At 45.0% G+C, this 27,552-nt stretch overlaps 1 protein-coding gene across 2 annotated transcripts in view; it reads left to right on the top strand.

Moving 5' to 3' along the window:
* The window catches only part of mfap2 (microfibril associated protein 2), a 35,730-nt gene extending 10,156 nt beyond the window's left edge, over positions 1 to 25,574 (top strand). Inside the window, exons 2-9 of one of the 2 annotated variants that reach the window (XM_067970545.1) lie at positions 689 to 782; positions 3,533 to 3,619; positions 5,756 to 5,791; positions 10,811 to 10,876; positions 12,034 to 12,075; positions 21,363 to 21,450; positions 23,387 to 23,460; positions 23,922 to 25,574. In XM_067970545.1, the coding sequence (XP_067826646.1) occupies positions 740 to 782; positions 3,533 to 3,619; positions 5,756 to 5,791; positions 10,811 to 10,876; positions 12,034 to 12,075; positions 21,363 to 21,450; positions 23,387 to 23,460; positions 23,922 to 24,025 (540 nt within the window). In that variant the 5' untranslated portion in view covers positions 689 to 739 and the 3' untranslated portion in view covers positions 24,026 to 25,574. The remainder of the gene's footprint in view (positions 1 to 688; positions 783 to 3,532; positions 3,620 to 5,755; positions 5,792 to 10,810; positions 10,877 to 12,033; positions 12,076 to 21,362; positions 21,451 to 23,386; positions 23,461 to 23,921) is intronic. The other variant, XM_067970546.1, reaches the window with a different exon arrangement.
* The last annotated feature ends 1,978 nt before the right edge of the window (positions 25,575 to 27,552 follow it).

The raw sequence follows: 27,552 nt of genomic DNA, 5'->3' as shown, positions 1-27,552 counted from the left end.
TGCATGTTTTTTTTAATGTGTGTTTGTATGTATTATTGATACTTGTTTAAATATATTGAGTTACAGACTGACTTGAAACTTGCCACTAATCATTGCTTATACTGAACATTTCTTTCAGCATGACCAAGTTATATGGGTCACAGGCCAATTGCAGTGAGAGGCTCCTGATCCCTTGCAATGACCAACAGAGCACCATACACAACAATACCCTCACAACGCTGTCCCCTTCAATATTCAATGGAATCATTTATGTTCTCTAACTGAATTCATCCTCCGCGCCCCCCCCCCCACCCCCACCGCCCAACCCAAACAGTGAAAGTGAAAAATTAAGGGGAAAAATGAGTTAATTTGTGTTTAGGAAACAATTGCAGCTTCTGTCTGTGCTTCCTGATGCTGTTTCAGAATATAGCAAACTCAGGGCATTGTTACATACTCTGTGTGGCACAAATGGGAATTGTATCCCCTGACCTGGAGAGGGAGGAGCAGAGGTACTTGAGCTGTGAATTGTCTCCTTTAAGGTTGTTCTGTCTGCAGCGTACCTGACGGTGAGTTTAGCAGATCGTTCTCTGGTTTCTCTTGCTGTGTTTAAGTCATTAACAGTGGGAGCCTCACTGGGAGCCGCTCTGTCTGATCTGTCAGTGGAACTCTCAGATATTTCCTGCTAACGCCACTCTATTTGTTCTCCCAGACAGTGCGCCGGGAATTCTAACTACTCCACAAGAACATCTTGACTGCAGACATGGCTGCGAGAGCTGCCTGCCTCGTCCTTCTCTGTCTACCTGGTGAGTACGAAAACATGCAGCGGTAGTGAGGAAACGGGATCAAAAATACTTCACATCAATAACTGGGACTTCTGCTGAACACAGTTTTTCTTGTTTCGCCATCCCCTCCCCTCATCTTCTACTCACTATGCTGGTTTAGCTGATCCTAGATTGGGCCTGCAGTAGGGGCACTACAATTGTCCTTAGGGAGTCCTTGGGTAGAGAATGAATAATCAGCCAAGGTTCCCAATCTTGATCATGATCCAGTGACCCAAGCTGCAAAGTGTCTGTGGGTGGATCTGGGGCAACGACAGGAACATAAGAACATGGGAAACAGGAGCAGGAGCAGGCCACATGGCCCGTCGAGCTTGCTCCGCCATTCAATCAGATCATGGCTGATCTTTGACTCCGCATTCCTGCCCAATGCCCATATCCCTTGATTCCCCTAGAGTCCAGAAATCTATCTATCTCAGCCTTGAATATATTCAAGGACTCAGCATCCACAGCTCCCTGGGGTAGAGAATTCCAAAGATTCACAGCCCTCTGAGTGAAGAGGCTCAACTGTAATGTCCCCATAGTTGAATAGCCTGTTGACATTCATGGTCTGGGCTCACTTGGGGGACAGCCAGAGAGCTGCTGGCTGTTGCATGGAACTGAATCCCAGGAAGAAGTCAACACCCTCAGGACAGCCGGGAGAAAACTGTTTAAAAAAAAGCCATACAGCAGTCAAAGTTACTGGTGTATCCCATATCATTGTATTACAGCTCTATCTAATTAAATTTCAACTCTATCCCATTAGTTGGCTGGAAACAATCAAAATGGTTTCTGTTGTTTATTGTTCTGTGGTCTGGAGCTACACAACTATATGAAAAAGCCCTGACCACCCCAATCACCTTCCCCGCCTCCCCCCCCAGGCAGCAGATCTTTTACCAAAGGATGTGAGACACAGGGTTGGACCTGCAATACTTAATCAAACTGTCATGGGCAGGAGCTTCCCCAAAATGGGGTAGGGGGTTAAATCGGAGAAGGAGTAGCCCCATGTTGGTTGGTTTTAGAACATCCCAGAAAAGGTCTCGGGAGTTTCGGTGGAGTCATTTATCTTACAGTGAGCCTCAAATAGATGGGACCTCTGACACAACTGTGGCTCCATCACTGACAGACACCATGAAAATCAGCCTCACTACCACACATCGTGCTGCCTCTCCAATCTGTCATTAACCAAAGGGAGTACAAACATGCAGTATGGATCCAATCCAGCACCCGGGGGACCTTCTCTCCCACTGAGGTGGGGGTGTAGACCTGAAGCAAGAAAGGGTGAAGGGCCAAGGTCTAGACTGCAGGTACCACCAAGGTTGAAGAGTGGGAGAGATGATGAAATCAAGTAGTGGCTAGTTGACACTGTGTGAGTTTAAAAAAAACCTGTAAATTTTAGGAGGAAGGAAAGCATAGGGAGGCAAGGGCATGATTTTAGCCCGGGGATGGGAGGGGTGGAATTCCTGTCAGGAAACCCGGAAGTTCGAGTCATTTTTTCTTTTTTGCCGGTTTCCCGCCCGACAGGCCGGCCTGATTGATAGGCTGGCCCTCAGTCGGACGGGAGAAGAGCCAGGAAGCAGACATGATCAGGTATGTGTTAGATTGGGGTGAGGGGGGTCATGGGGGGGGGGGTCGGGGGTCTCAGGGGTCATTGGGGGGCAGTCATCGGGGGGGTTGGGGGTCATCGGGCGGCTGTCAGTCATCGGAGAATGATCAGTCATTGGGTGGGTGATCAGTCATCGGAGGGGGAGGGGTGTCAGTCATCAGGGGGGGTCTGTGATCGGAGAGGGTCCGTCATCAGGGGGGTAGTTGTCGGGGGGCTATCAGTCATCGGGAGCTGTCAGTCATCGGGGAGTTGGGGTCGGGAGGGTGGAGATCGTGGGGATGGGTGGAGATCATGGAGGGGTGGAAATCATGGGGGGGGTCGGAAATCGTAGGGGGGGACCGGAGATCGGGGTGGGGGTCGGCGATCATTGGGGGGGGGGAGTCGGAGACTGTGGGGGTGTTCGCTGCAGGTAGGCTTGTTGGGCCTGGGGGAAGCACTCCTGCCCTTCCAGGCCCACAAAATGTGCTACTAAGGAATCCCGGCCCCCAGGGGCTAAAATCAAAAAAGCTTTAAAAATGGAGGCCCACAGCCTCATTAAAAGCTTTCACTGACCAACCCGCCTCCTAACAGCAGGTTGGTCCCACCCCCTCCCCGTCCCGCCCCCGTGAAAACCGGAAATGGGCGGGTTGGAGGCGAGTTATAGATTTTTGCAACTGTTACTGTCCTCCGGCCCCCAACCCAGCCGTTTCTCAAGGCTAAAATCTTGCCCGAAGAGTCCCACAGCTCTGAGGTGCTGGGAAAAAATAAGTTGGAGTAAGACAAGTCCTGATTTCAACACATTGAGAAGGCAGGGAGGAGGAAGAGGGTGTAGGGTGGGGTGTTATAGTTTCGGAAGAGCAAGAGAGAAAACCGATCATAAACAGTATTGATAAAATGGAGAGATAAAGAAAGATTGCAAAGTATGGGGTAGATTTTGACTTTGTGTGATAGTGTAAAACAGGTGATAGCGAATCAGCAGGTCGTTTTACATCTCTCCCGATTTTTATTTCTGTTGATTTCAATAGAAGGCAAGAGGTGAAAGAATGGCCAGCTAGCAGAATGTAAGCTTTTTCTTGTGTCTTGTCCAGAACATAATGCAAACTGAATATATAATTCCTCTGATCTGTGTCTCACCACCTTTTTATCTTTGCAGTGATGCTTCAGGGTCAATATGATGAGCTGCCAGACACTCACCTGTACCCTCTCCAGCCACAGTACGGACAGTACGACACCCAGATAGGTAAGGATCTGCTCACTTGAATCTACAGATTCTAAATCCTGACTGAATGTGAGCATTGTACTGTTTGGATGCAAGTACCCTAGCATTTTCACGCATAAACAGGGTTTCCGACCCACTTCCAGCGTCAGAGGAAATTCCCGGCCATTGTCTCTAGAATATGGCTTAGTGTCTTATTCAGTATCTTGGCTCCAGTCCCTCACCACATCTGTAGCTACAGTGACGGAGCATCTCATCGGACAGCACTACTTACTATCACATCAAAGGATGAAGGGTGGCATTAGTAACAGCCCAAGTCAGATTTGGTACAGATGTCCCCAGAATTGGCCAAAAAAAAGCCTGGAATAGATATTTCCATGACTGTCCCAGGGACAGATATTTCTAAATACTGGCACGGGTGAGGTCTGGATTTAACCTCTATATATTCAACAGGTCTGAATGTTAGGGCATGATTTTCTTTGCCGTTTTCAGCATATTAGCGATGCTGAAATTTTTTCAAGCAGGATCATCAGATGGATGCTGTTTCCGCCATTAAAATACTTCCCCAAGTTCCCTAAGGCTTTTTGAACCTTCCCGTCATCTGCTCACCAAATCCCAACTGACCTTATTGACGTATGCCAAAATGAGGGCCAGTGGGGCAGCAGCTCTGAGTTTACTGGTTTTACACTCTGGATAACTTAGATTGAAATGCCAGGATCAGCGGATATAGGCAGAAGCGAGGAGTTTGAGCCTGAAGAGTCTGGAGAGTTTGAATAGCGATTTCTGCAGTAGGGAAACAGTTTCTTTCCCCATTCTGCCTACAAACGCATGAACTTGCCTCTGACGGGGTCAGACCACCAGCACCACCCCCTGTCCGCAGTGAGGGCTTTGCAGAAGCAGGAATGGCATTCCCTTTGGGCATATCTTATATGGCCTTAGCATGGAAAGGAGGAGGATCAGCCATATGCCACTGTCCTGATGGATGGCAGCATCAGGCGGGTGGACTCCAGCTGTTGCCATTCCACTGGGCCCAAGATCTGTGGCCTCACTGATCGGTGGGATGACTGGCAGCTGTCAAAAATCCTGAGGGAGAGCAGCATGCATTGTGGCCACCAAGATCTGGAAGCTGCTATGGAGAGTGCTGTCAATTCTCTCCCCTATGGCTGCAGTCTGTGCTTCAGAGCCGGTAGATTCACTGACTGGTCCCCTGGCAACTTCTTAGGTGGGGGCCTGCTGCAGATTCCAATGAAGGTGCCACGCACTCCATTCACTCCAGTGAAGAAAAATCTTCCCTGATGTTGCTGCACAGGAAAGCTGTAGACTCGAGAATCACACCGGTCAATTGCTACACATTCTCAGAGCCTGCACACACATCCTTCTTTTCGGGCAGGATTTTTGGGTCCCATGACTTCTCCTTGGCCTGCGTTGGAAAGATTTCACAGCCGCACCACTTCCCAGTCCATTGGCTCCCCCGCGGTCTGTGAATCACCCAGTACATCATCACCAACACTGTTTAATTACCCCCAGGAAGAAATACTTGTGCTGATGCTTGGATGGGAAGAAGCAAGCGATGCAGGACGGTGAGTTGGAGAGGGTTGAGGCAGAGCAACAAGGGGTAGAAATTCTGAGCAGGAGCTCATGGGCGGCCTTCAGTCTATCATCATCTCTCTCTTCATCATCATCCTCCTCGTCATCATGGTAGTTGACCAGGAGGTACTAAAATCTCTGTTCCTCCTTCTCAACCTCATCGTTACAACTGTCATTATCTTCCACCTCCCCCACCACCCCCCCCCATTGCTTTGGTGGATCTGCAGGAAAGGAGGGTAGAAGCTAAGAATGGGTGAGCATCACCCCCTTGGAATTAAGGAGATAAAGAAGGGGTGAAAGGTTGTGTAGAATTTCCACGGCGGTTTCCGATCCCCCACTGTAATTTTGGCAGAAATCCTGGTGTAAATGGCCGTTTACACTGTTTCTCTAGGGTTTGCGACAAAGTTACGTCAGGAGATCGGGGACCCCCATGGAAATCACTAGCACTGATGATGCAGGATAAACAAACCAACAGGGCAAAGTGCTTTTTTCACATCATTGTGCCAGTGTTTTAAACAATCGAGGTCACTCGATGACTCATCAATGACGACTGTTCCTTTTCTCCTTCCCCAGGTACAGATGATTATAACACTGATTTCGAATATACTGGTAAGTGTTGATATTGTACTTGTTCCACTTCAGTCAGTCCCTCCTGCAATAAGGCAATGAACTTAGAATACTACAAGTGCGTAAAGTATTCCACATGTAACCCCTACACTCAGAACTCAGTATAATAGTCAGGAGTAGCCTCGATGCCATAAATGTAGTGTATACAATTAATGATTCATTTTTAGAATTTGTTTCTAAACTCTTTCCTCCACTGAAGGTGGATGTTGTGGTAAATTCATCACCTTAGTGTCAAAACACTTTTCACCTTGAATCTTTTGCTCCCGTCCTCTCCTGAACGTGCTGACTCTTGCTGGGGTATGGGTCCCATAGGCACTAATTGTCCTCTGTACCTCGCTGAAGTGCAAGCCTGGACAATAAGTTCTGACAAGCTATTCATCCATAGAGGGCCGAGTGTGCTTACCTGATACCCACTTGCACACAGCTCCAGCACAGGCCGCTGGGTAGTAATGAAAATCTGAGGTCAGCTAACTCAGTACAGAACAGGGATTTTGTCAAGCAAATTTTAAAAAAATTACTCGCCATCAATCTCACAATTAAAAATTTTAATCTCAGTTAATCTAGGTTTTAATCACATATTTGTTGCCGTCGTCAGTGGCATTGATAAGTATCTATGTGCCAGCTTTATTATTATCATTTCTGGCTGCCATGTTGGTTATATTGGTGTCTGGTTTGGCCTGTGTGCCAATGTGTCAGCCTTGTCTTTACTGTTAGCAGGGGGTGATTTATCTGCCGGGATAAAGGTTAATTATAGAATGGATGAATTAGTACAAGGAGGATTGGTGGGTATACAATGGTAGAATTAACAGGATAACACAGAGACAGTCAGAGGTACTCAAAAATCTCTTTCCTGAAAACAAAAGGAAAAGTAATGGAAAGTTACTTTTCGGAAAAGTAATGGAAAGTTACTTTTCAAGTTATTCCCAGCTTTTAGGAAAGGTAATCAGGCCTCCTGCTTGACCCCAAACTCTGCTTCCAAATGGCTCAGGCTTTGCCGTTCCTGCCTTTGCTCTGCTCCCTCAGGCTTTCCGTCCCCATATTCCATTCCTTGCAGGTACAGTATGCAATTAAGAAGGCAAATGGTATGTTGGCCTTCATTACAAGGGGGTTGGAGTACAAGAGTAAGGACATTTTGTCTCGATTGTACAGGGCTTTGGTGAGACCACACCTGGAGTACTGTGTACAGTTTTGGTCTCCTTACCTATGGAAGGATATACTTGCCTTGGAGGCAGTGCAACAAAGGTTCACTAGATTGATTCCTGGGATGAGAGGATTGTCCTATGAGGAGAGATTGAGTGAGATAGTCCTATATTCTCTGGAGTTTAGAAGAATGAGAGGGGAATCTCATTGAAACGTATAAAATACTTGGAGGACTTGACAGGGTACATGCTGAGAAGCTGTCTCCCCTGGCTGGAGAGTCTGGAACAAGGAGGCATAGTCTCAGAATAAAGGGTCGGCCATTTAGGACTGAGGCGAGGAGGAATTTCTTCACTCAGAGGTTGTGAATCTTTGGAATTCTCTACCCCAGAGGGCTGTGGATGCTGAGTCATTGAGAATATTCAAGGCTGAGATAGATAGATTTTTGGACTCTAGGGGAATCCATGGCTATGGGGATCGGGCGAGAAAATGGAGTTAAGGCCAAGGATCAGCCATGATTTTATTGAATGGCGGAGCAGGCTCCAGGTGCCGAATGGCCTACTCCTGCTCCTATTTCTTATGTTCATTCCCACCCTCGCCCTGCTCCCCCACTCTGCGTAACCTCTGCCATTAAGACGCAATTAAGAAAAATAATTGCCAAAATAATGAAGGCGTTAATTGCAGAAGTTAACTGTGATTGATTGACAGCCCTAGTTTTTTTGATATAAAAATAATTCTCAATGAATTCATTATTTTGGCCCTGATATTTATGGGGAGGCAGGGAGGGAGCGGGGGAGTGTGTTTGCAGGGTGGGGGAAACTCGGGAATCCTGGGCACACGGAGGTCCAGCTGAGTTTAACAGTAGGAGCTCAGAATCATTTTTTTATTCCGTTTCTCACCTGGCAGCCGACTAGGCTAGCCGGCTGTCGGACGGGAAAGCCTGCGGTAGAAGGCCGTAGCTGAGGTCCGTTGGGAACGGTCCCTGGCAACCGGCAAAGATCGCGGAGGAAAAAGAGGGGTCGGCGAAGATCGCGGGGCATAAACCTTGGGATCGCGGGTTTGGAGGGGGTGGGGCGGCCGATCGCGGCAGAAGGATTGCTTCAAAGGGGCTGCATTTCTGCTCCTCCTGGCTCACAAGCAGTGATATAAAAAGCACTTACCTGCTTGATACAGCTGTTCCCGCCACCATTTAGCTGCCGGGTTTCCCGAGCACTGGAAAACCCGGCCGGACAGCGTTAAATTTAAATCAGACTCCCCACTGCACCGTGGGAGTCCAATTTAAATATTATAATGAACTGTCCCACCTCTCGAGACCTGGCACGTAACCCGCTGCCATTAAAATGGCGGCAGGCCCGTACACGACGGATTGGGGTTGTGTTACCCGATTTTTAATTTCCCGACCCTCCCCCCCCCGACCCTCTCCCACCCATTGACCTCCTCCGGTTCCTGGTCACAGACTCACCCGCTCGCTCCATCAAATCAACTCACGGACTCCCTGATGGTCTCAACTGTACAGGCAGCTCACCCCGAGCTCTGCACATTCACCTCAATGCAAAATATTAAACTAAAGGAAGGAATGACATTTCCCAGAGCTCCCCGCAAAATCTTTTCCTTATTCAGGTGTGAAGACAACATGGCTGCCAGACCCGTAGAGGGCTACACTAACTTAAATTAAAAGCCAACTTTTGGAATGCCTGAAGTCTTGCTACACAAATTTACCCACTGCGACAACAATTATTAATCGTGACATGGAATTCAAATTCATATATTTTCACTTGTGAGTTGAGGAGTTAACTAGAACTTTTTCACCTCCCTGTACTCTAGTGAAAATGGTACATTCCATTCCCCGGTGCACACTGGCTGCACATCAGATAACATAAGGCAAGGAAATTAAGTAGAATTTTCACAAACAAGGTATACTTTTCATACCTGTTGACACAGCACCAAATCATTGGAGCTGATTTTCAGCGGACATGATAAAAAAACTTCTCAAAGATTTTTGTTCCATTCTGATTGTAAAACTTTGGGGGAGAAGAAAGGGGCACAGGAGAGGGGAAAATGGGACTGAGGAAGGGGAGCATTGGGGATTGCAACGTGGGCTGCTATGGTAAGGAAAGCAGTGCGACAGGATTGTTATGTCTGAGACAAGTGCGAAACCCCTGAGGGGGTAGGGTCCTCAGGGAAGGAGAGTGGAGCGGTCTGGGGGTGGTGGGGGGGGGTGCAAGAAGGAGAAAGGAGTGAATTCAGGGAACGAGAGGAACAGTCTCAGGAAGCTGGATATGTGCCAGCAGATATTACAGTGTGGTGCAATTAGGTCCAGCTGTTTCTCGGTTTGTTCTTTTTTGCTAATAGTTGTGGCATGGTCCGAACTGCAGCTGGACAGCATTCCAGTTGTTTACACTATTGTCAAGTGTTGCCCAGGGGAGTATCATGCAAAGGAGCATGGGGTTTATACACAGCCGTCAGTGTCATGGAAAAACAGCATTAGCAACTTCGCCCACTATGAATGCCGTCTAAACACTAGCCTGCCCAATGCGTGCCAGTGGAACGGACTCCTGATGGGTTCAAGGGTTATGTTTTTCTCCTCCTCCTCTCCTGAAAGAAAGAAAAAGAAAGAAAGACTTACATTGATAAAACGCCTTTCACAATTTCAGGATGTCCCAAAGTGCTTTACAGCTAATTAAGTACTTTTTTGAAGTATAATCACTGTTGTAATGCAGGCACTGACTCACAATTGGTACAGTTTCCCTCGTTCCAAATGCCTCCATGCGGTCAAAAATACAGGAAAAAAATAGATTGGCTCAGCCTAGATCCTAATCCTGTGCAAAGGCACAGTAGAACCGGAATGAGACACTCAGCAAAAGCAACTGAGGCCAAGACAATTAGTTCCCTCAAAAAGGAACTGTATAAATATCTGGAAACTAGACTGGAGGCTTCTGAGACATCTGAGTAAGATTTGCATTTATACACCACTGTATCATTTTGTTGAAACATCTCAATTGCTTTACACACAGGGCCTCGATTTAATTATCTCATCAGAAGGACAACACTTCCAACAATGCAGTATTCATGCAGTACTGCGCTTGAGTATCAGCCTAAATTATGTACTCATCTGGATTGGGACTTGAACCCACAACCTTCTGCCTCAGAGGCAAGCATGCTAATATGTGAGATGACTAAGCAGCCCACAGAACCTGATGTTTTCTGTTCTGTGAGGCGGTGATGTCATCTGGACGACTGCCACAGCCAGGGTTAAATAATGGAAACGTGACAGTAGATAAATATTCTGGAGCTTTGCTTGATTTATCTTTTGGGGATCAAGGAATATTTATACAGGAGATTAATTGAAAGGGGTACAGTCCATGATAAAGAAAGAAAGACTTCCACTTATACAGCGCCTTTCACAACCCAAAGTGCTTTACAACCAATGGAGTACTTTTTGAAGCGTAGTCATTGTTGTGATGTAGAGTGTAGATTGTACCTAGCCTGTGGAAGGAGATTAAATGGATGGGTTAGAGTTCATGGTGAGGTAAATTATAGATGGCCGTGGAAGATGAAATTAATGGGGTGGAGTTGGTGATATGGTGGATTGTATATAGGCTGCGGATGGAATGGGTTTGATGAGATGAATGTTCTGTTCTGATTCTACATTCTTATGAATCCCAGTAACAACACCCTCACCAAAAAACTTCTTAGCAACTCAGTTGCCAGACACACAGGTTGCGATACACAAATATTGTTATGTGGTTTGGGGTGCCGGTCTGAGGTCCAGGAATCACTTGATCCACTGGTGTTGAAGGCCTAGGCTCATGGTCTAAGGAACCCCCTGTTCTTTTCAACTGACTGGCTGTCATTCTCTTATAGGTCCTGGATTTCTTCCACAAGTAATCTATCCACCAGTCCAGACCTCAGAGATCCTGACTGATTTAGGTACTGAAGGGTCTAATATTGTACATGTAGGTTACATGTAACAGGTTATACAGTGACAACATGGTAGCTATAGTTACACTATATCCTATCTGATACAGATGCTATAAAGCAAATAATTGGCTCCCCCCCTCCCCACAATGTCTGTCAGTCTGTTCAGTGAGTAACTGAGCCGTACGGACTAGGAAGATCTCAAGTTTGATCCTCATTCTGTGCTGAGTTGGCTGAATTCAGCCAAGACAGCATTACAGTTAGCCTCAGCACCCCTGGGTTAGGGCTGGGGAAAAATAACATCCTGATCACTTTGCCTGCTGGAAAGTACGTGTGTGTTGATGTTGGTCAAGGTCAGGATTGGGCTTGCAAAGCCTGTCACTGCTCACTGCTTAGGTTCACACATAAAAAATGGCCATTTGGGTGAGGCACTGGAGGCAATCGGTCAATACATTCAGGACAGGACACAAGAAAATTGTTTGGAGAACGTTTGACAAGTTAAACAAAAATCACAAATACCGTAATATTTAGGTTTATAAAGATTATATTCATCATCAACAACAACAACAACAACAATGTGCATTTATATAGTGCCTTTAATATAGTAAAACATCCCAATGCACTTCACAGGAGCGTTATTAAACAGAAATTAACACCAAGCCAAAGAAGGAGACATTAGGACCAAAAGCTTGGTCAAAGAGGTAGGTTTTAAGGATCGTCTTAAAGGAGGAGAGAGAGGTGGAGAAGCGGAGAGGTTTAGGGAGGGAATTCCAGAGCTTAGGGCCTAGGCAACTTAGGGCCTACGGCCGCCAATGGTGGGGCAAAGGAAGTCGGGGATGCACGTGAGGTCAGAATTGCAGGAACACAGAGTTCTCAGAGTGTTGTAGGGCTGGAGGTGATTACAGAGATACTGAGGGGTGAGGCCATGGAGGGATTTGAATACAGGGATGAGGATTTTAAACTCGAGGCATTGGTGGACCGGGAGCCAACGTACGTCAGCGAGCACAGGGGTAATGAGCGAACGGGACTTGGTGCAAGTTAGGATATTCTCATCAAAATGCCCCCCTTTTAACAATCACTTTGTAGAACCTATAGTGCACAGGAATGTTTAAATGCTTTGTTGGTGGTCACTTGCATGTTACTAATTGATATTCTCTCTTTTTTAATAGACACAAATTTTGAAACAGAACCCACAGAGCCTGGCCCTCTCGGTAAGTGATTAAATGATCACACCTTTCCAGAGTTCCAGGTTTAGGAAACCCTGAGCCCTTGTTACTTTTTATTACAATTACTGGGCAGCTCAGCTCCTCTCCTGACTTTTCCTTGTGGATATGATTCACAGCTGAATTCCTCTGAAAATGGCCAACTATGTTGGGAAGTTGTGCAGATTGCTGGTGCTGCTGGCAGAGAGGATTTCTCCAGTCACGACATATAGCAACACTGTAAACAAAATGGGAAGGTTTCCTCTAGTTAATATTTTTAAGGAGTAACTTTTCAACTTTGTGTTTCAAGTGCATAGCAGAGGTTCAGACATGCACAGTGCATGATTTTTGACTCATAAATTGTCAGAAAAAGATGTATAGTGCATGCCCAAGTTTACTAATATGTGATCACAGAAGGTGAGGCTTCCTCACAGTAGCACTAAGTCAGAAAACTACCCTTCTAGTCAAACCCTTCAAGGGCAATTAGGGATGGGCAATAAATGCTGGCCTCGCCAGCGATGCCCACATCCCACGAACAAATAAAAAAAAACATTGGTGTGTTTAGAATTTTTTTTCTGCGCTCATTTACCATAGTAATTAACGTTAATCATCTCCAGTGCTTGTGATTCTCCTTGAGATGAGTTCCCTATCTCAGCAGGGCCATTGAGGAATGAGTATAGACTCTTAGAGCATAGAGTTTTTTTTTATTCGCTCATGGGATGTGGGCGTCGCTGGCGAGGCCGGCATTTATTGCCCATCCCTGATTGCCCTTGAGAAGGTGGTGGTGAGCCGCCTTCTTGAACCGCTGCAGTCCGTGTGGTGAAGGTTCTCCCACAATGCTGTTAGGAAGGGAGTTCCAGGATTTTGACCCAGTGACGATGAAGGAACGGCGATATATTTCCAAGTCGGGATGGTGTTTGACTTGGAGGGGAACGTGCAGGTGGTGTTGTTCCCATGTGCCTGCTGCTCTTGTCCTTCTAGGTGGTAGAGGTCGCGGGTTTGGGAGGTGCTGTCGAAGAAGCCTTGGCGAATTGCTGCAGTGCATCCTGTGGATGGTACGCACTGCAGCCACTGTGTGCCGGTGGTGAAGGGAGTGAATGTTTAGGGTGGTGGATGGGGTGCCAATCAAGCGGGCTGCTTTGTCCTGAATGGTGTCGAGCTTCTTGAGTGTTGTTGGAGCTGTACTCATCCAGGCAAGTGGAGAGTATTCCATCACACTCCTGACTTGTGCCTTTTAGATGGTGGAAAGGCTTTGGGGAGTCAGGAGGTGAGTCACTCGCCGCAGAATACCCAGCCTCTGACCTGCTCTTGTAGCCACAGTATTTATATGGTAGATGCTTCCTCACAATAAAGGAAGGAAGGAAGATTAGCAAATGAGTCACTCTCCTCGTTAACGGCTGCAGGTTGTCTGCCTGCCATTATGGCTGGGTAATAGCACAAGACATACAGGGAGAACATGCAATTAACATAGAATACAAAACGTAACTGTCAACTATCTTTAGTCATACAGAAGAGGGGGCAACAGTCATTAAATGTATGAGTAGACTGGTCTGAAATTCTACAAAGTTAACCGAAGAACTTCAGCTCAAACCTAGTCCGAATGGTGGCAACTAAGGTTTTCTCCACTTTTTCTGGGTTTTAAATGAAATGAAGTTCCAAAGTTTGAGTGTTGTGTGTAATTGCATCTTGTCTGCTATTGATAAAAGGGACTAAGGATTGAGGGTTAGCGATCAACTGATGGGTACATATTAGGGGTCAATTGGTGGGAAGCATTTAACCAACCTTACTGAATTCTTAGAAGAAGTAACAGAAAGAGTAGACAAGGGCAATGTGGAGGTGTGTTATACACGGACTTTCAGAAGACCTTCGATAAGGTGCCACATAAGAGACTCAGGACAAAGGTCAGGACGAGTGGAGTTAGGGGCTGGGTAGCAGAATGGATTGAAAGATGGCTACAAAACAGAAAGCAGATGGTAGGAATTGAGAAATTTCTGGGATTGGAAGAAAGTGGGAAGTGGTATACCACAGGGATCCGTGCTGGGACCACTGTTGTTCTTCATATAAATAAATAATTTGGACTCAGAAATTGTTGGTATGGTACTGAAATTTGCAGACGATTTCAAATTGGGGCGTATAGCTAATAATGAGGACTGCACCATAATACAGGAAGACATAAACAGGCTTGCAGAGTGGGTGGATAAATGGCAAATGAAATTCAATGTAGCGAAATGTAAAGTGATTAATTTTGGTAGGATAAATAAGGAGGTCACTTATTTCTTGGAAGGTAAGAAACTAAATGGGGTAGAGGAGAAAAGAGATCTTTGAATACAGAATTGCTAAAGGTAGCAACACAAGTTGATAAGGCCATAAAGCATGCAAACAAAGTGTTGGGGTTCATTTCTAGAAGAATAGAATACAAAAATAAGGAGGTATTGTTAAATTTATATAGAACCTTGGTTAGACACACTTGGAGTACTATGTGCAGTAATGGTTTCCATACTACAAAAAGGATACTGAAGCACTGGAGAAAATGCAGAAAAGATTTACACACGTTACCAGAATTGAAAGGATGCAAGTATCAGGAAAGATTGAGCAGGATGGGGCTCTTTTCTCTCAAAAAGAAGACTAAGAGGAGAACTTTAAAATTATGAAGGGGTTCAATAGGGTGGATGTGGAGAAACTGTTTCCACTTGTGGGTGAGTCCAGAACAAGGGGGAATAAATATAAGATAACGACTAACAGATCAAATAAAGAATTTAGGAGGCATTTCTTTACGCAGAGAGTAGTGAGAAGGTGGAACTTGTTGCCATATGGAGTGATTGAAGCAGATAGCATTGATGCATTTAAGGGGAGGCTTGATGCATACTTGAAGGAGAAGGGATTTGGGGACTATGAGGGTAGGTGGGAACAGGTAATTAGAGTGGTGGAAGGCTCGTGTGGAGTATAAACACCGGCATAGACAAGTTGGACCAAATTACCTGTTTCTGTGCTGTAGATACTATGTATGTAATTCCATGTATGCATTAGGGATAGACTGATGGGTATGGGTTACGGGATTGACTGAGGATTAAGGGTTAGGGATAGACTGAGAACTAAGGATCATAGATATTCTGAGGGTTAAGGGTTAGGGATAGACTTATGGTTGAGGGTTAGGGATTTCCTGAGTGTTAAAGGTTAGGGATAGACTGATGGGTATGGATTAGGGATAGACTGAGGGTTAAAGACTAGGGATAGACTGAGAGTTAAGACACATGGATGTACTGAGGGTTAAGGGTTAGGGATAGACTGATGGTTAATGGTTAGTGAGGGTCATTGTTAACTTTTTGGGGGTTTTTATGTGAGATACTTCCTTGGGTTTAGCATCACTGGCTACTCCCATAAGTGGACATCACATCCGTTGTGAACCACATTGTGCTCTTACCTGCCCAATATCAAAGTAAACATAGCAACACCCATGAGTCAAGCAGAGAATCTTGTCGCTGTACTTTAGCTTACTGGACTATATCACATGCTACTACGTGATCTCTTTATCTTCGATAAGTTGAATACTATACACTCTAATAGACTGCAGCTCAGGGTGTAAACCTACAGATATACAAATTTAGTATAAACAAAAAATATGTGAACACTAAAACACAAATGAATAGCGTTAAATACAAACAGTAGGTTGACAGTAAATATAGAATTCCCTATTCTCTTCTGAATCAAAAACAACGGGCACTTGCCCTGCAGTTACTCCTAACATTAAACTGACCTTTTGAAGTTCCTTTACTTCTTCTGCGACTGCATGCTACCATGGAGCCACTGACCCACTCCTTTTCTCTGTTGGCCTCAGATTGACTGCTCTCTCCATGCAATACCACCAATTTCCTTCAAAGACATCCCAAAACAAAGGACATTAAAACTGTTTTTCATAACTACATTTAGGTGGCTCGACATTCACAGGATTCAAAACCACCTTTGCCCACACAAATAAAGCCCTCAAGCAAATATCCACTATAAACAGGCCCATGGGATGCTTGTAATTGAATTTAATGATTTCACTCCTGGGAAATCCATTGGTCTATTCCAAACATTTGAATGACCTGTGAGATGGGCCCCCATCCAAGGACAATGGTCATTTCATAACTTCAGAACAATCCAATTGCCGCCAATAGTCCAAATATTTCAATGTTTTGACCATAATGTATTTTCTATGCAGCTTGTAGAAACAGCTAGCAGTAGCCAATTTTATCGCTGTGTTTGTTGTGGCCAGCTAGAAACAATTTAGTAAAGAATCCACCATTTACAAAAATGCATCATTTTTGTCACAGTCAGATCTGTTGAAACTCATGCAGATGAAATCGACCATCTGACAACTCAAATGGCTACTAGTTGGGTTTCATTAATGGTCAGTAAACTGGACAGATGGATATTTCGTCCCAAAAAACTGTGTTGTTCAGATTAAATGGGATCTGTGTTTGAACACAGTCTGAATAGAGTTTCAATGTCAGTTTGCCAAGAATACTTGGAGCCATCCACTTAGCCCCTTGGATTTACAATATTTAAACAGCTGCTTTTTATATTTCATCTCTTACTAATAATTTGTATAATTTGTCGTCTTCTCTTTGGACCAAAGCCTCGTGTAAGAAAATACTAGTGTGGTGCTGGAATTAAGAAGGCATACTGGTGCTTTCTTTCGATAACGCAGCTGGTAAAGCCAAGGACTATAGTAGAAAACTAAGAAGGCATACTGGCAATGTCATTCCTGGCACTGCTATTGGCTTAGCCCTTATCTGATCTGAGAATCCTGCAGAGGTTGAATCTCCTTCCCCTCCTAATCCTTCAGCTAACCTTTCAGAATAACTATTTTGAGGTACAAAGAGTTTACATTTGTACATCTACTACCGTCTCATTTTAAGCCAATTTTGTCTGTCAAGGTGCCACAGTCGAAAAGTCAGTGTCAACCCATTGTATCATCCAATCCCACATCATAGAGACGTTGGGGGTGATTTTAAACCCCAAGAACGGGTGGGTTGGGGGCGGCTGGGAGTTGAAAATAGTTGTCTTTTTAGGTCGCAACCGCAAAATTTTCGGACTTTGCATTCCCATTGGGAAGCCTGTACTTTTACACGTCAACGTTAAACTCGGAAATAAAGCCGGGTTGCGGTCGCGACCCAAAAACCAACTATTTTCAACTCCCACCCGCCCCCAACCCACCCGTTCTTGGGGTTTAAAATCACCCCCGTCATCTCCAGTATCTGGGCTGGATTTGTACTCAAGAGCCCAGCTCAAATTAGATTTCATTATCAGTTCAAGTAAGATCCAAAATAAATCCAAAATGGTTAGGTAGTGTGGCAGTTTTAATGTTCCCTTCGGACTAATGGAATGTTCTAGTTCCTGTGCTGAGTGACAAGCCAATCCACCAGCTGTAGTCTTGAGTCCATCTTTGCTAACCTCACACAGCTGTCAAAGCAGTTCAGCAAGGAGCGATGTCGGAGAGCTTGTACCCACCTGAAGGCAGTTGCAGATCATCCGAGCAGCTGGGGTCATGAGAGTTAAAACTGGAGGAATAGAACACTTAAAAAAAACATTTTGAAGCTGTGTGAGAAGCCCTTTCTTTGTTGATCCAGTTCTTTGAAAGCAATAACTTACATTTTATAGGGAACCTTTCGTGTAGCAAAACAGCCAACGTGCTTCACAGTTTGGGTCAGAGCTGGGCAGGAAGAAAATTAGGGGAGGTGACTGAAGGCATCTTCAAATAGGCAGGTTTTAAGGAGGCTTTTGTAGGTAGGGAGAGAAAGGGAAGGGTTTTAGGGGCAGAGTTCCAAAATTTGGAGGTAAATGGCTGAAGGCTTTGTCACAGATGATGGAGAGGAGAGTGGGGGAGGGGAGGGGAAACTCACAGTAGACCAGAGCCACGAGAACGGAGGGTGTAAGTGCAGATACAAGGCGGGTGAGCTTTCATAGATGGGGAGGAATGAGGCTGCGGAGAGGTTTGTAGATGAGGACGAGGCCTTTGGAATCGATTTGTTGAGGGACAGGGAGCAAATGGAGGTTGGTAAAGACTGGTGAGCGGATAGGGTATGGGTGGTGGAGTTCTAGATGAGTTGGAGTTTATGGAGGGTGGAACTCAGGAGGCTGTCAAGGAGGACATTGAAAAAGTTGAGTCTGGAGGTGACAAAAGGCATGACCAAAGGTTGCAGCAATAGCGGGGGTGAGGTAGGCATGGAGATAGGCAATGCTTCGGAGGTAGAAGTAGGCAGTTCTGGTGATAGACTGGATGTGAGATTGAACAGTGTACAGTCAGGTTGAATTTGAATGGGGCACACAGGGAGGGGGATAGGATTAAGGGTGAAGGCACTGAGTTTCAGGTGGAGGTCGAACAGAATAGTTTTGATCCTGCCGATAATGAGCTGTAAGAAGTTCTGGCTCCTCCACAACTTGTGGAGCTGCGGATTATGGTCGAGAGATAAAGCTGGGTATGGTCAGTGTACATACAGAAGTTAACCTCATTCTTAGGGATAATGTTGCCTAGTGACAACATATGACGGGGATTAGGAAGGGCCAAGCATGTAGCCTTGGGGCAAACTGTGCAGGCATAGGAGGAGAAACCACTGCAGGAGATGTGCTGACTGCATTGGGACAGTTTCCTGCCATAGTCGTGGACCCATTTCGAGGTTTTATTTTCTAAAATGTAAATTCTGTGACAAACCATATAGACTAGAAGGTCCCAGGTTCCATTCCAGTCTGTGCTGAGTTAGCTGATCTTTGCCAGGGTGCTACAATTAGCCTCAACACCCTTGTGCTAGGTAGGGGAGTAAAAACAGCCATGGTTCCGCTCCCGATCACTCATGTTGGAAAGCGTGTGTGCACGCAGATGGCGGATGAAGACTGTTATCAGGCTTAGCTGATTTGGCCCACACAGTCGAATAGCCTGTTGTTGCTCATTGTCTATGCTGACACACATAAAGAATGGCCATTTGAGTGATTACTGAAGGCAACACCTCAACAAGTTTTTTTTTATTTGTTCATGGGATGTGGGCGTTGCTGGTAAGGCCAGCATTTATTGCCCATCCGTAATTGCCCTTGAACCGCTGCAGTCCATGTGGTGAAGGTTCTCCCACTCTCTTCACCTTCGGGGTTAGCTTCGCTCAGTTGGTAGCATCCTAATCTCTGAGTCAAAAGGTTATGGGTTCAAGACACACTCCGGGACTCAAGTACATAATGTAGGCTGATACTCCAGCGCAGTACTGAGGGATTGCTGTATTGTGAGCAGTACAGTTCTTTGGATGATACATTAAACATGTGGTTCAAGTACTTGGCCAACATTGCTCCCTCAATCAACACCACCAAAAAATGATTAATTGATGATTCAACTTATTGCTGTTTGAGATCTTGCTGTGCAGGAACTGCATTTACCTACATAGCAACAATAACTGCACTTCAAAATTAATTCATTGTTAAAATTAATTCAATAATTTTGGGGTGTTTTTGAGGGATGTGATAAGGTGCAGTCTAAATACAAGTCTGTCTCTCTTCAGGAGAGTAAGGAGTTAAATTAAATTCTATGCTACATTTTCCAAGCTATATCATGGTGAAGTCTAGCTTTGTGTGGTTACTATAGAGAGATAGCTTGATCCTATGATTGTTTTGACGTTGGCACCAGTTCAGTCACTGCAAGTTATTACCATCATTTGTAAAATATGTGCTTTAAGTTGCACAGTCCATTTCCTCAAATCTAAATGAAATGTTGGACAAAATCTAGACGATGTGATTAGTTTCTTACTGTAATTTTAATAGGTTTTCACAATGGACAGCTTGTTTTACGTCAATTTAAACTTGATTTTCAGATGTTTAGAGATCAGCTTCCCAAGATCAAAGAGAAACTCATTGAAATTTCTTACTTCCCCCTCCTCTCTCTCTCTCGAGTGCTGACCTTTACTGGGGTAGAATTCCAGAGACTTTGGTACTTTGCCAAAATGGCAATTTTTCGTGTGTGAGCCAGACACTGACACATGCTATTCAACCATGGAGAGCACCTCAACCAACGCCCATGTCATAGAATCATACAGCACAGAAGGAGGCCATTCAGGTCATCGTGCCTGTGCTGGCTCTTTGAAAGAGCTATTCAATTAGTCCCACTACCCTGCTCTTTCCCCATAGCCCTGTAATTATTTTCCTTTTCAATTATTTATCCAATTCCCTTTGAAAGTTATTATTGAATCTGCTGCCACCACCCTTTCAGGCACTGTATTCCAGATCATAACAACTCGCTGCGTAAAAAAAAATCTCCTCATCTCCCCTCTGGTTCTTTTACCAATTATCTTAAATCTGTATCCAATGGTTACCGACCCTCCTGCCAGTGGAAACAGTTTCTCCTTATTTACTCTATCAAAACCCTTTATAATTTTGAACACCATATTAAATCTCCCCTTAACCTTCTCTGCTCTAAGGAGAACAATCTGTATTCTCTAGTCTCTCTGTAACTGAAGTCCCTCATATGAACCAGGCAGAATCTGGACAAGTGGACCTGTCACTGGGGGCTGGGATTCTTTCCACTTGGCTCCAGATAACCTTGCAGGTTAATGCTATAATGGAAAGGGTGGTCCGGGTTGGACAAGCAGTGGGAAGCTTACCACTACTCTGTGCTGGTTAAACTCCAGCAGTATCCTTGTGTAAATCTGGGGGTTGCTAAGCCTTGCCCTTGCCAACCTGTCCCTAAGCTTTCTAGACTTAGCTAAATGGCATATGTTCCTACGGGGAGAATGTGTGCACTCCATATTGGTCAAACAGAAACTCTACCTATGTGGATTTCTCAGTAGTTTGGTTTGGAGACTCTTAAATATGGGGATGGGTTTCCACTGGTGTCAGACATCTGGTGAACCAAGAAAAAAAATTGATAAAGTGGCTCTTTTTTTTCCCTCCAGTTTTCTTCCCTCCTCTTCTAAACGTATTGACTCCCTCACTGGGGAACGGTTCCACATGTGTTGGACATCCTCTGGTCCCTCACTCAAGTAGCCATTCTTCATGTGTGATTCTTGACAGTAAGTGACATCAAGCTATTCAACAGTGGGGCATCGCAGCCGAGCCCAGTCCTGTCCTCATCTGACAACTACACATGCACTCTACCAGCAGGGATCAGCGTAGATCAAGCAGGAGCAGGAACTCTGGCCATTTTTTTCTGCATCCCCCATTAGTCATCTCAGCACAGGACAGGGGTTGAACCTGGACCATCTGGTGAAACAGTTGTGTTTGTTTGTGCTGGATCCAGTTCCAACCCTTACAGCAATGTTTCCTTTTTCTCTACCTATCAGATTGCAGGGAGGAGCAGTATCCATGCACCAGACTCTATTCTGTACACAGACCCTGCAAACAGTGCCTCAAGAGCCTTTGCTTTTACAGGTAAGCACACTTAGTCCTCGTCATTCACCTTTTGAGAAACCGTTTTAGTTGTGTCTTAAATCTGACTTCCACTTAAACCTTCATAAGACCTTCTTGCCATTGTTACATATTCGAGTCTGCTGTAGATACCTTCTCAGGTTCGGTGGCATCAGTCACTACCGTAAGCTGTCCAAGTGTCGTACTTTTGTGGGAGTTGATTCACTGCCTATTTCCAATTAAATAGGTTAGGGAGGACCACGGGTCACAATTTTAAGTTGTATAAGGCTAGGTCTAGATTAGATGTCAGGAGGTGGTTCTTTTCCCAGAGAATAGTGGACCTCTGGAACAGGCTGCCGGCTCATGCGGTGGACGCCGATTCGCTGAATTCCTTCAAGCGAGAGCTGGACCTGTTTCTGGTTGGGGTGGAGATCACCTTGTACAAAAGGTAGGCACTGCATAGAATTATCAGTGATCTCCTGGACTAGTTTCGATTGCCAAAGGGGAGAGGAATTTCCCAGGTTATTTTCCCCCAAATTGGCCTGCGTTTTTATCTGGTTTATCACCTCTCCCAAGAGATGACATGGTTTTGGGTGGGATGGGGAGTGTACATATCGTGATAAACAAGGTATCACGATTGTGAGAGACAGGGTTGGATGGACCAGGGGGTCTTTTCCTGTCAGTCATTGTTCATGCTTCTACTTGCGCGATAGTATAACCTGGGATGTAACAACAACACCCACTTTGTCACCTGGACTGGATATTCTGGATATATGTGTATTCCTTCAATCTCTCAGAAGGCAGACCAAGCAAACACTTGGTGAGACGAAGCTTGATACAAATCATTGAGCTGCTTATTTCACATCAGGTGAACGTACAGCGAAACAGTTCTGATCAGATTCACTTAATTCAATCTGTAGAACTAGTCTTTGTGTAATAGTACAAAAATAATGAACACACTACATGTCAGTGGGTTTTCTTTCTTGACTGAACAAGATGTCTTCTTACTGCCTCTCTCACGTTTCTAACCTCTTGTGTCCCAATCTGTATCTTATATCTTTTTGTTCACAATCAAAAAAGGAATCAACGGCTTTCCGACACAATGGCGGGGAGAGGGGGAATTTTTAACTCCCCCCATAGCTGGGTGGGAATGTTGCGTGGGAGGAGTTAAAATTGGGAGAGTCGATTTACCAGCCTGAGGTCGCTCCGTTCCCGCCCGGTGTCATTTTCTTTTTGATGACTTTCAAGTCGACTGAGGCCTAATTGAATTGGCATGATGATTCTTACCTACAACTAGAGGGGGCCATGCCTGATGGAAAACCTGCATAGGAACCTGGCGGAAGGCAAAAGCAGAAGAGGCCAAGATAAGTTTTATTTTTTAATCTTCGGCAGGATTCCTTGGAGACCAAGAGGAGCAGGAGTGCTTCTCTGGGCCCGGAAGGAATTTTTGGGCCTCTCCTGCTCCTGCCCTCCCTCTCCTCCCCACACCAGCATCTGTTTGTAAACCCCCCCTTCCCCCAGTACTTGCCTTATGCCAGGGACTGTTCCCCAGGGTCCCCATGACCATGAATCCTGAATCTGAATTACAAACTTCTCTTTTAGGCTCCTTCACCGTACTCGGATCGGTAAGGAAGATGCCGGCACCCTCGCTCTGACAGGCCATATTGCTCATATGGGCCTTGTGGACTGCTGTACTGTGCCAGATAATAGATTGCCATACTGGAAAGGATGTGAAGACTCTTTCAAACACCCCCACTCTATGTCAGCCCATGGTGCTGTAAGGATCTGATGGGGGTGGGGGTGGGGGGAACGGTCGAAGAGGGTGCAACAGTTAAATCAAATTCTTGTGAATGTCTGAAAACAGAGACTGTTCTGTAGAAAGGATTTCAACTGGAGGAACTTGTTATTCTGCAGCTTGTATTGGTTTCTGTACCCATCATTCACATTGTCTGCTTTGCAGCCTTCGCAGGGTCTACGTGGTTAACAAGGAGGTCTGTGTTCGCACCGTCTGCGCTCACGAGGAGCTACTGAGAGGTGAGTGTGAGGCCTCAGAACCACAACAGAACTGAGAGTGCTGCCGATTTGGATATTGTGGATAGAAACTGTCTTGTGCAAACTGTCAGTTAGTTGCTGGAAGAACATAACTGCAAGAGAACTTTCTCCTAAATGTTAGCAACATTATGGGGTGTTTTTAAGCACCAACTTGGGGAAAGGGTGGGTATGCAGGGGGCTGAAAGAGGAGCACTCCCTTCTACAGCCAGCCGGAGACAGAGTGTGGCCTTGTCCCAGACAATGATCCCCTGGAACGGTAACACCCAGTAGTACTGTTCAAAGTTTGGGACGCTTAGCCTGCCTTCCGTGTTGCAAGTGTGAACACACAGCTTTTTATAAAGATACAAATTAATTTACTGACTGTTCACTATCGGATGATGAACAGTGTCTAATCCACGTTCTATTTGCTGTCCCTGTTCTCAACTTCTCCTTCTCCCTTCCAGCTGACATGTGCCGAGACAAATACTCAAAGTGTGGTGTCATGGCCAGCAGTGGGCTGTGTGGCCAGATGGCTTCATCGTGCGTCAAGAGCTGTGGCTCCTGTTGAGAAGGACGAGCAAACCAATGAAGGGGCCACGCATGGAGCCTTGGTCCAGGAGATAGAGGAATCTCCATATATATCAATAATATTACATTAAGTAATTTAGAGGGATCATTTTCATATTTCTGTAACTCTGATGGTGCTGAGGGATGTTTCATATAAACCTCGAGATAAAGTCCGTTCTTGATGTGCACATAATGTTCTAGATTATTACTGTTTGGGGGAGGGGACCATTACAATGCGGGTTATGTATGAAACCTTGGGAATTCAGTCATTCCAGCTTTTTACCCATGTTGCCATGACAATTCGTGAACCAAAGCCTTTGCCGTTCCTTATTGGCTGTGTTGTGCTCGTCTGGGAGGAGGATTGCGGATGGAGAGTGCCGTACACCAAACGTACTGCCCCTCCTCTATCCACCTCCTCAAAGAAATTCTACAGATTCCTTTCACATCATTGCTGTTACGTATTGCTGACCTGCCAGTTCTGATTTGTGTCTGTTTTAGAATTTTTAAGTTTACCAAAAAAAAACACATGATGTCTGTAGTTTGGAATGGATCTAATATAAAAATCCACCCTGCAGCAGAATTGTGTTCTGAAGGCTGCCCAACATGATTCAAACACCAGCAATCGAACTCTGAGTGAGTCACTCCCAAGTTTGCTTCATCTTTGGAGGGACGGTTCATACCGGCCTTCTGATCTGCGTTAGATGGATTCGTTTATGTGATGGCAGCCTGATACTTGTATGGTGACACAACATCGAGACACATTCACAAAACAACTTTGTTAATTTAAAATATTTTTAACATCATATATCCAAGTTGGACAACCAATTGGCGAATAATTTTACATATGACGAGATTTCTTTTTCTCCCTAACCCTCGCTCAACTTCGCCCTCTGGGACCTGAACTGCAGAAGATGACATTTACACTCTGATCTGCAGTTCAGGTTTCAGAACAGTCAGGTGCTTTTGCGTCTGCAGATCGATTTCAATCCATCTTGGTCGCACATCACCTTTAGTGTCAGGGCGAAGCAGGAACTGGTGTGTGAACACACCCCAAATAGATTTAACTTACGTTGCACTGATCCCATATGCCAGTTCGAGTCTGACTCTTTCAGCTGAATGGACGAGTGAGACTTTTTGGCCTTGAAAATGATGTTGTACGAAGATTGGTGAACGAATGTTTAATGTGTTCATTTTAAATCCCTTTTCAACTATTTTAAATGGTTTAACACCTGTTAAAATAGCGAATGGCAAAATTTAGTATGAATGTGTTAAGCATTTGCTGCTAATCTTCGCACAATTTCTAGAGCTTTTTCTTCCCCAAGTCCCACCTCTGTAGCCAAGAGAATACCTAACCTACTTCCAGGCCTCCAATGCACTGAATGGGGCACTAGGAGGCAGACATGAGCCGCCCGAGCGCGATTCTTTACTGTAGTGACCCAGCTGCCATTAGGGACTCATAAGTGCCCCTGCACACGACTGTTACTGTTTTATATTTTAAATTTAAACATATATAGTGTAAACAAAATGCTGTTTCACTGCCAGTGGTACATAATGGGGGGGGGGGGGGGGGGAGGGGATATCCTGTCGAGTGATGCTGGTCACTCTGAATCCTTCAACCTCAAAGCTCATTCTACTCTCCTCCCTCTGTGGTCACCTCACCCAAAGGATGAAAACCATCACCAGAAGGCTGTAAGCTTTTACAAAACAGAACATATGGCTGAGTGTGTGGTGCAAGGCTGTGACACAGTCCCAACAATTCAGATGGTTATAACTTGTTTATAATAGAACCAAACACATCTTTTACAAACAGTGCACTAAAGCACTATTACCATGGGTCATTTGATAAGGAGACAATAAAGCCTGGAAATGGAATAGACCATTTGGTTCATTCCTGCTCCTTCCACAGACCCTGTGCAATCTGACCTATCAATAACCCTACCCCACCAATTTAACCTCCTTCCACAGTCCATGTACAATCTGCTGTATCATGAACTCTATCCCTGCATTTAGTCTCCTGTGGGAAAGTTCTGTATAAATACTTCCTGATCCCCAAAGGCAATCAAGCAAAACTCCAGACTATTCATCTATCCTCACATCCCCACTAATCAACCCTGGTTTGAGCTCCATTATTGATTTTATTGGAGCAAATAGGATCAAGATCATGGATTTTTAAAAAATAATGAGAAGTTTGCAATGGCAATGAGCATAACAGAATTTATAAACCTGCAGTATCTGTTCCATGTCACAATACACAGTACCACCATGTACCACAGCATCTGAATTCCCTCCCCCCAAATAAGAGCCATATTATGTGTATCATAAAATAAATACTTGAGAATTTGCTCTTAGGGGTTCAATAGATGTTCACAGAGCACTTGAACTTTATGCTCATGTTTATGCTATTATTTGAACTCAACTGAATTCCCACTTGTAACACACTTGTAGTACACTCACAGACATCTACCACACTCTTGTGACACACTCCCAGGCATTAATTACCCAATAAGCTTCACTCTTGCAGCTTTCTCAAACCTCAGTATTACTGTACAGCCTCATTACACACTCCTAGGCAGCTCTGTGTTTCAGACACAAATTAACCCTTCTCCAATCTACAGGGTGTCACTGGTGCAATTTCTATTCAGGGATTTTAAACTATAGTAATTGGTGCCTAGACATGACTCTGTGCAATATTAGCACAGGAATGCTTAACATGCTTATTTGATCTAAATTTGTCTGGGGTTTCAATGAAGGCATTAACACAATATGTTAACAGTTCTGTAAATTAGCAAAGTAATTTCAAACAAACATGTTAAGCATTCATACATTAATATCAGTCGTTTCTAGGATTCCAAGATCCTGCTCACTGGACTAGCACATTAACTAATCTGAGGTTCACTTGATCACACCGAGACTCCATGGGGTGCTACATCCCCATTTGTTGCGATAGTTACTGTTGCACTGCTGCCAAGTGTGAATAAAAACGTTTACTGTCAGCTGAAGCCTTCCTCCCTGTAACTCTCCCCAGGATCTCTAGACTCAGCAGCTGTTTGGGCGAAACAGTGTATGAGCTAATACTGGATTTAGAGACTTTGAGGAGTTCAGGATGTCTTCAGTTTTAACAAACTTGACTTCTGTTGCATGCATCCGATTTTCTGAAATAATTATTTCTGATGATGCTTAAATATCCCTAAACGCTGTGAGGGGATCAGGGAGCATTCACACATGTGCTGAGTTTAATGGTTTGAAACATGCTTATTCTGCTGTTTGTATGTTGTTGCTAAATCACTGTGAGAATGGCCCTCAGCGCAGGCCTGCCCGAACTTGCAGCACCGCCTCTCCCCTTATCTTGCAGTGAGTGTGCTGCTGGTCTTGACATTAATCCGTTAATGGCCATATTCTATGCTGCATCCAACAGCAGTTCTTGGGATCCACAAGGATTTCCATTTAGGACATCACTTGAGGCTTGGAATTAATGTCCTCTACACAGCAATATGGCATTGGTGGCAGGAATACCTCAGAAGCATTTTG

The sequence above is a fragment of the Heptranchias perlo genome, chromosome 32 (genome assembly GCF_035084215.1).
Source record: "Heptranchias perlo isolate sHepPer1 chromosome 32, sHepPer1.hap1, whole genome shotgun sequence".
In the NCBI taxonomy this organism is placed as follows: Eukaryota; Metazoa; Chordata; class Chondrichthyes; order Hexanchiformes; family Hexanchidae; genus Heptranchias; species Heptranchias perlo.
Note: the sequence above shows the minus strand (reverse complement) of the source record. Positions and strands in the feature narration are given on the sequence as shown.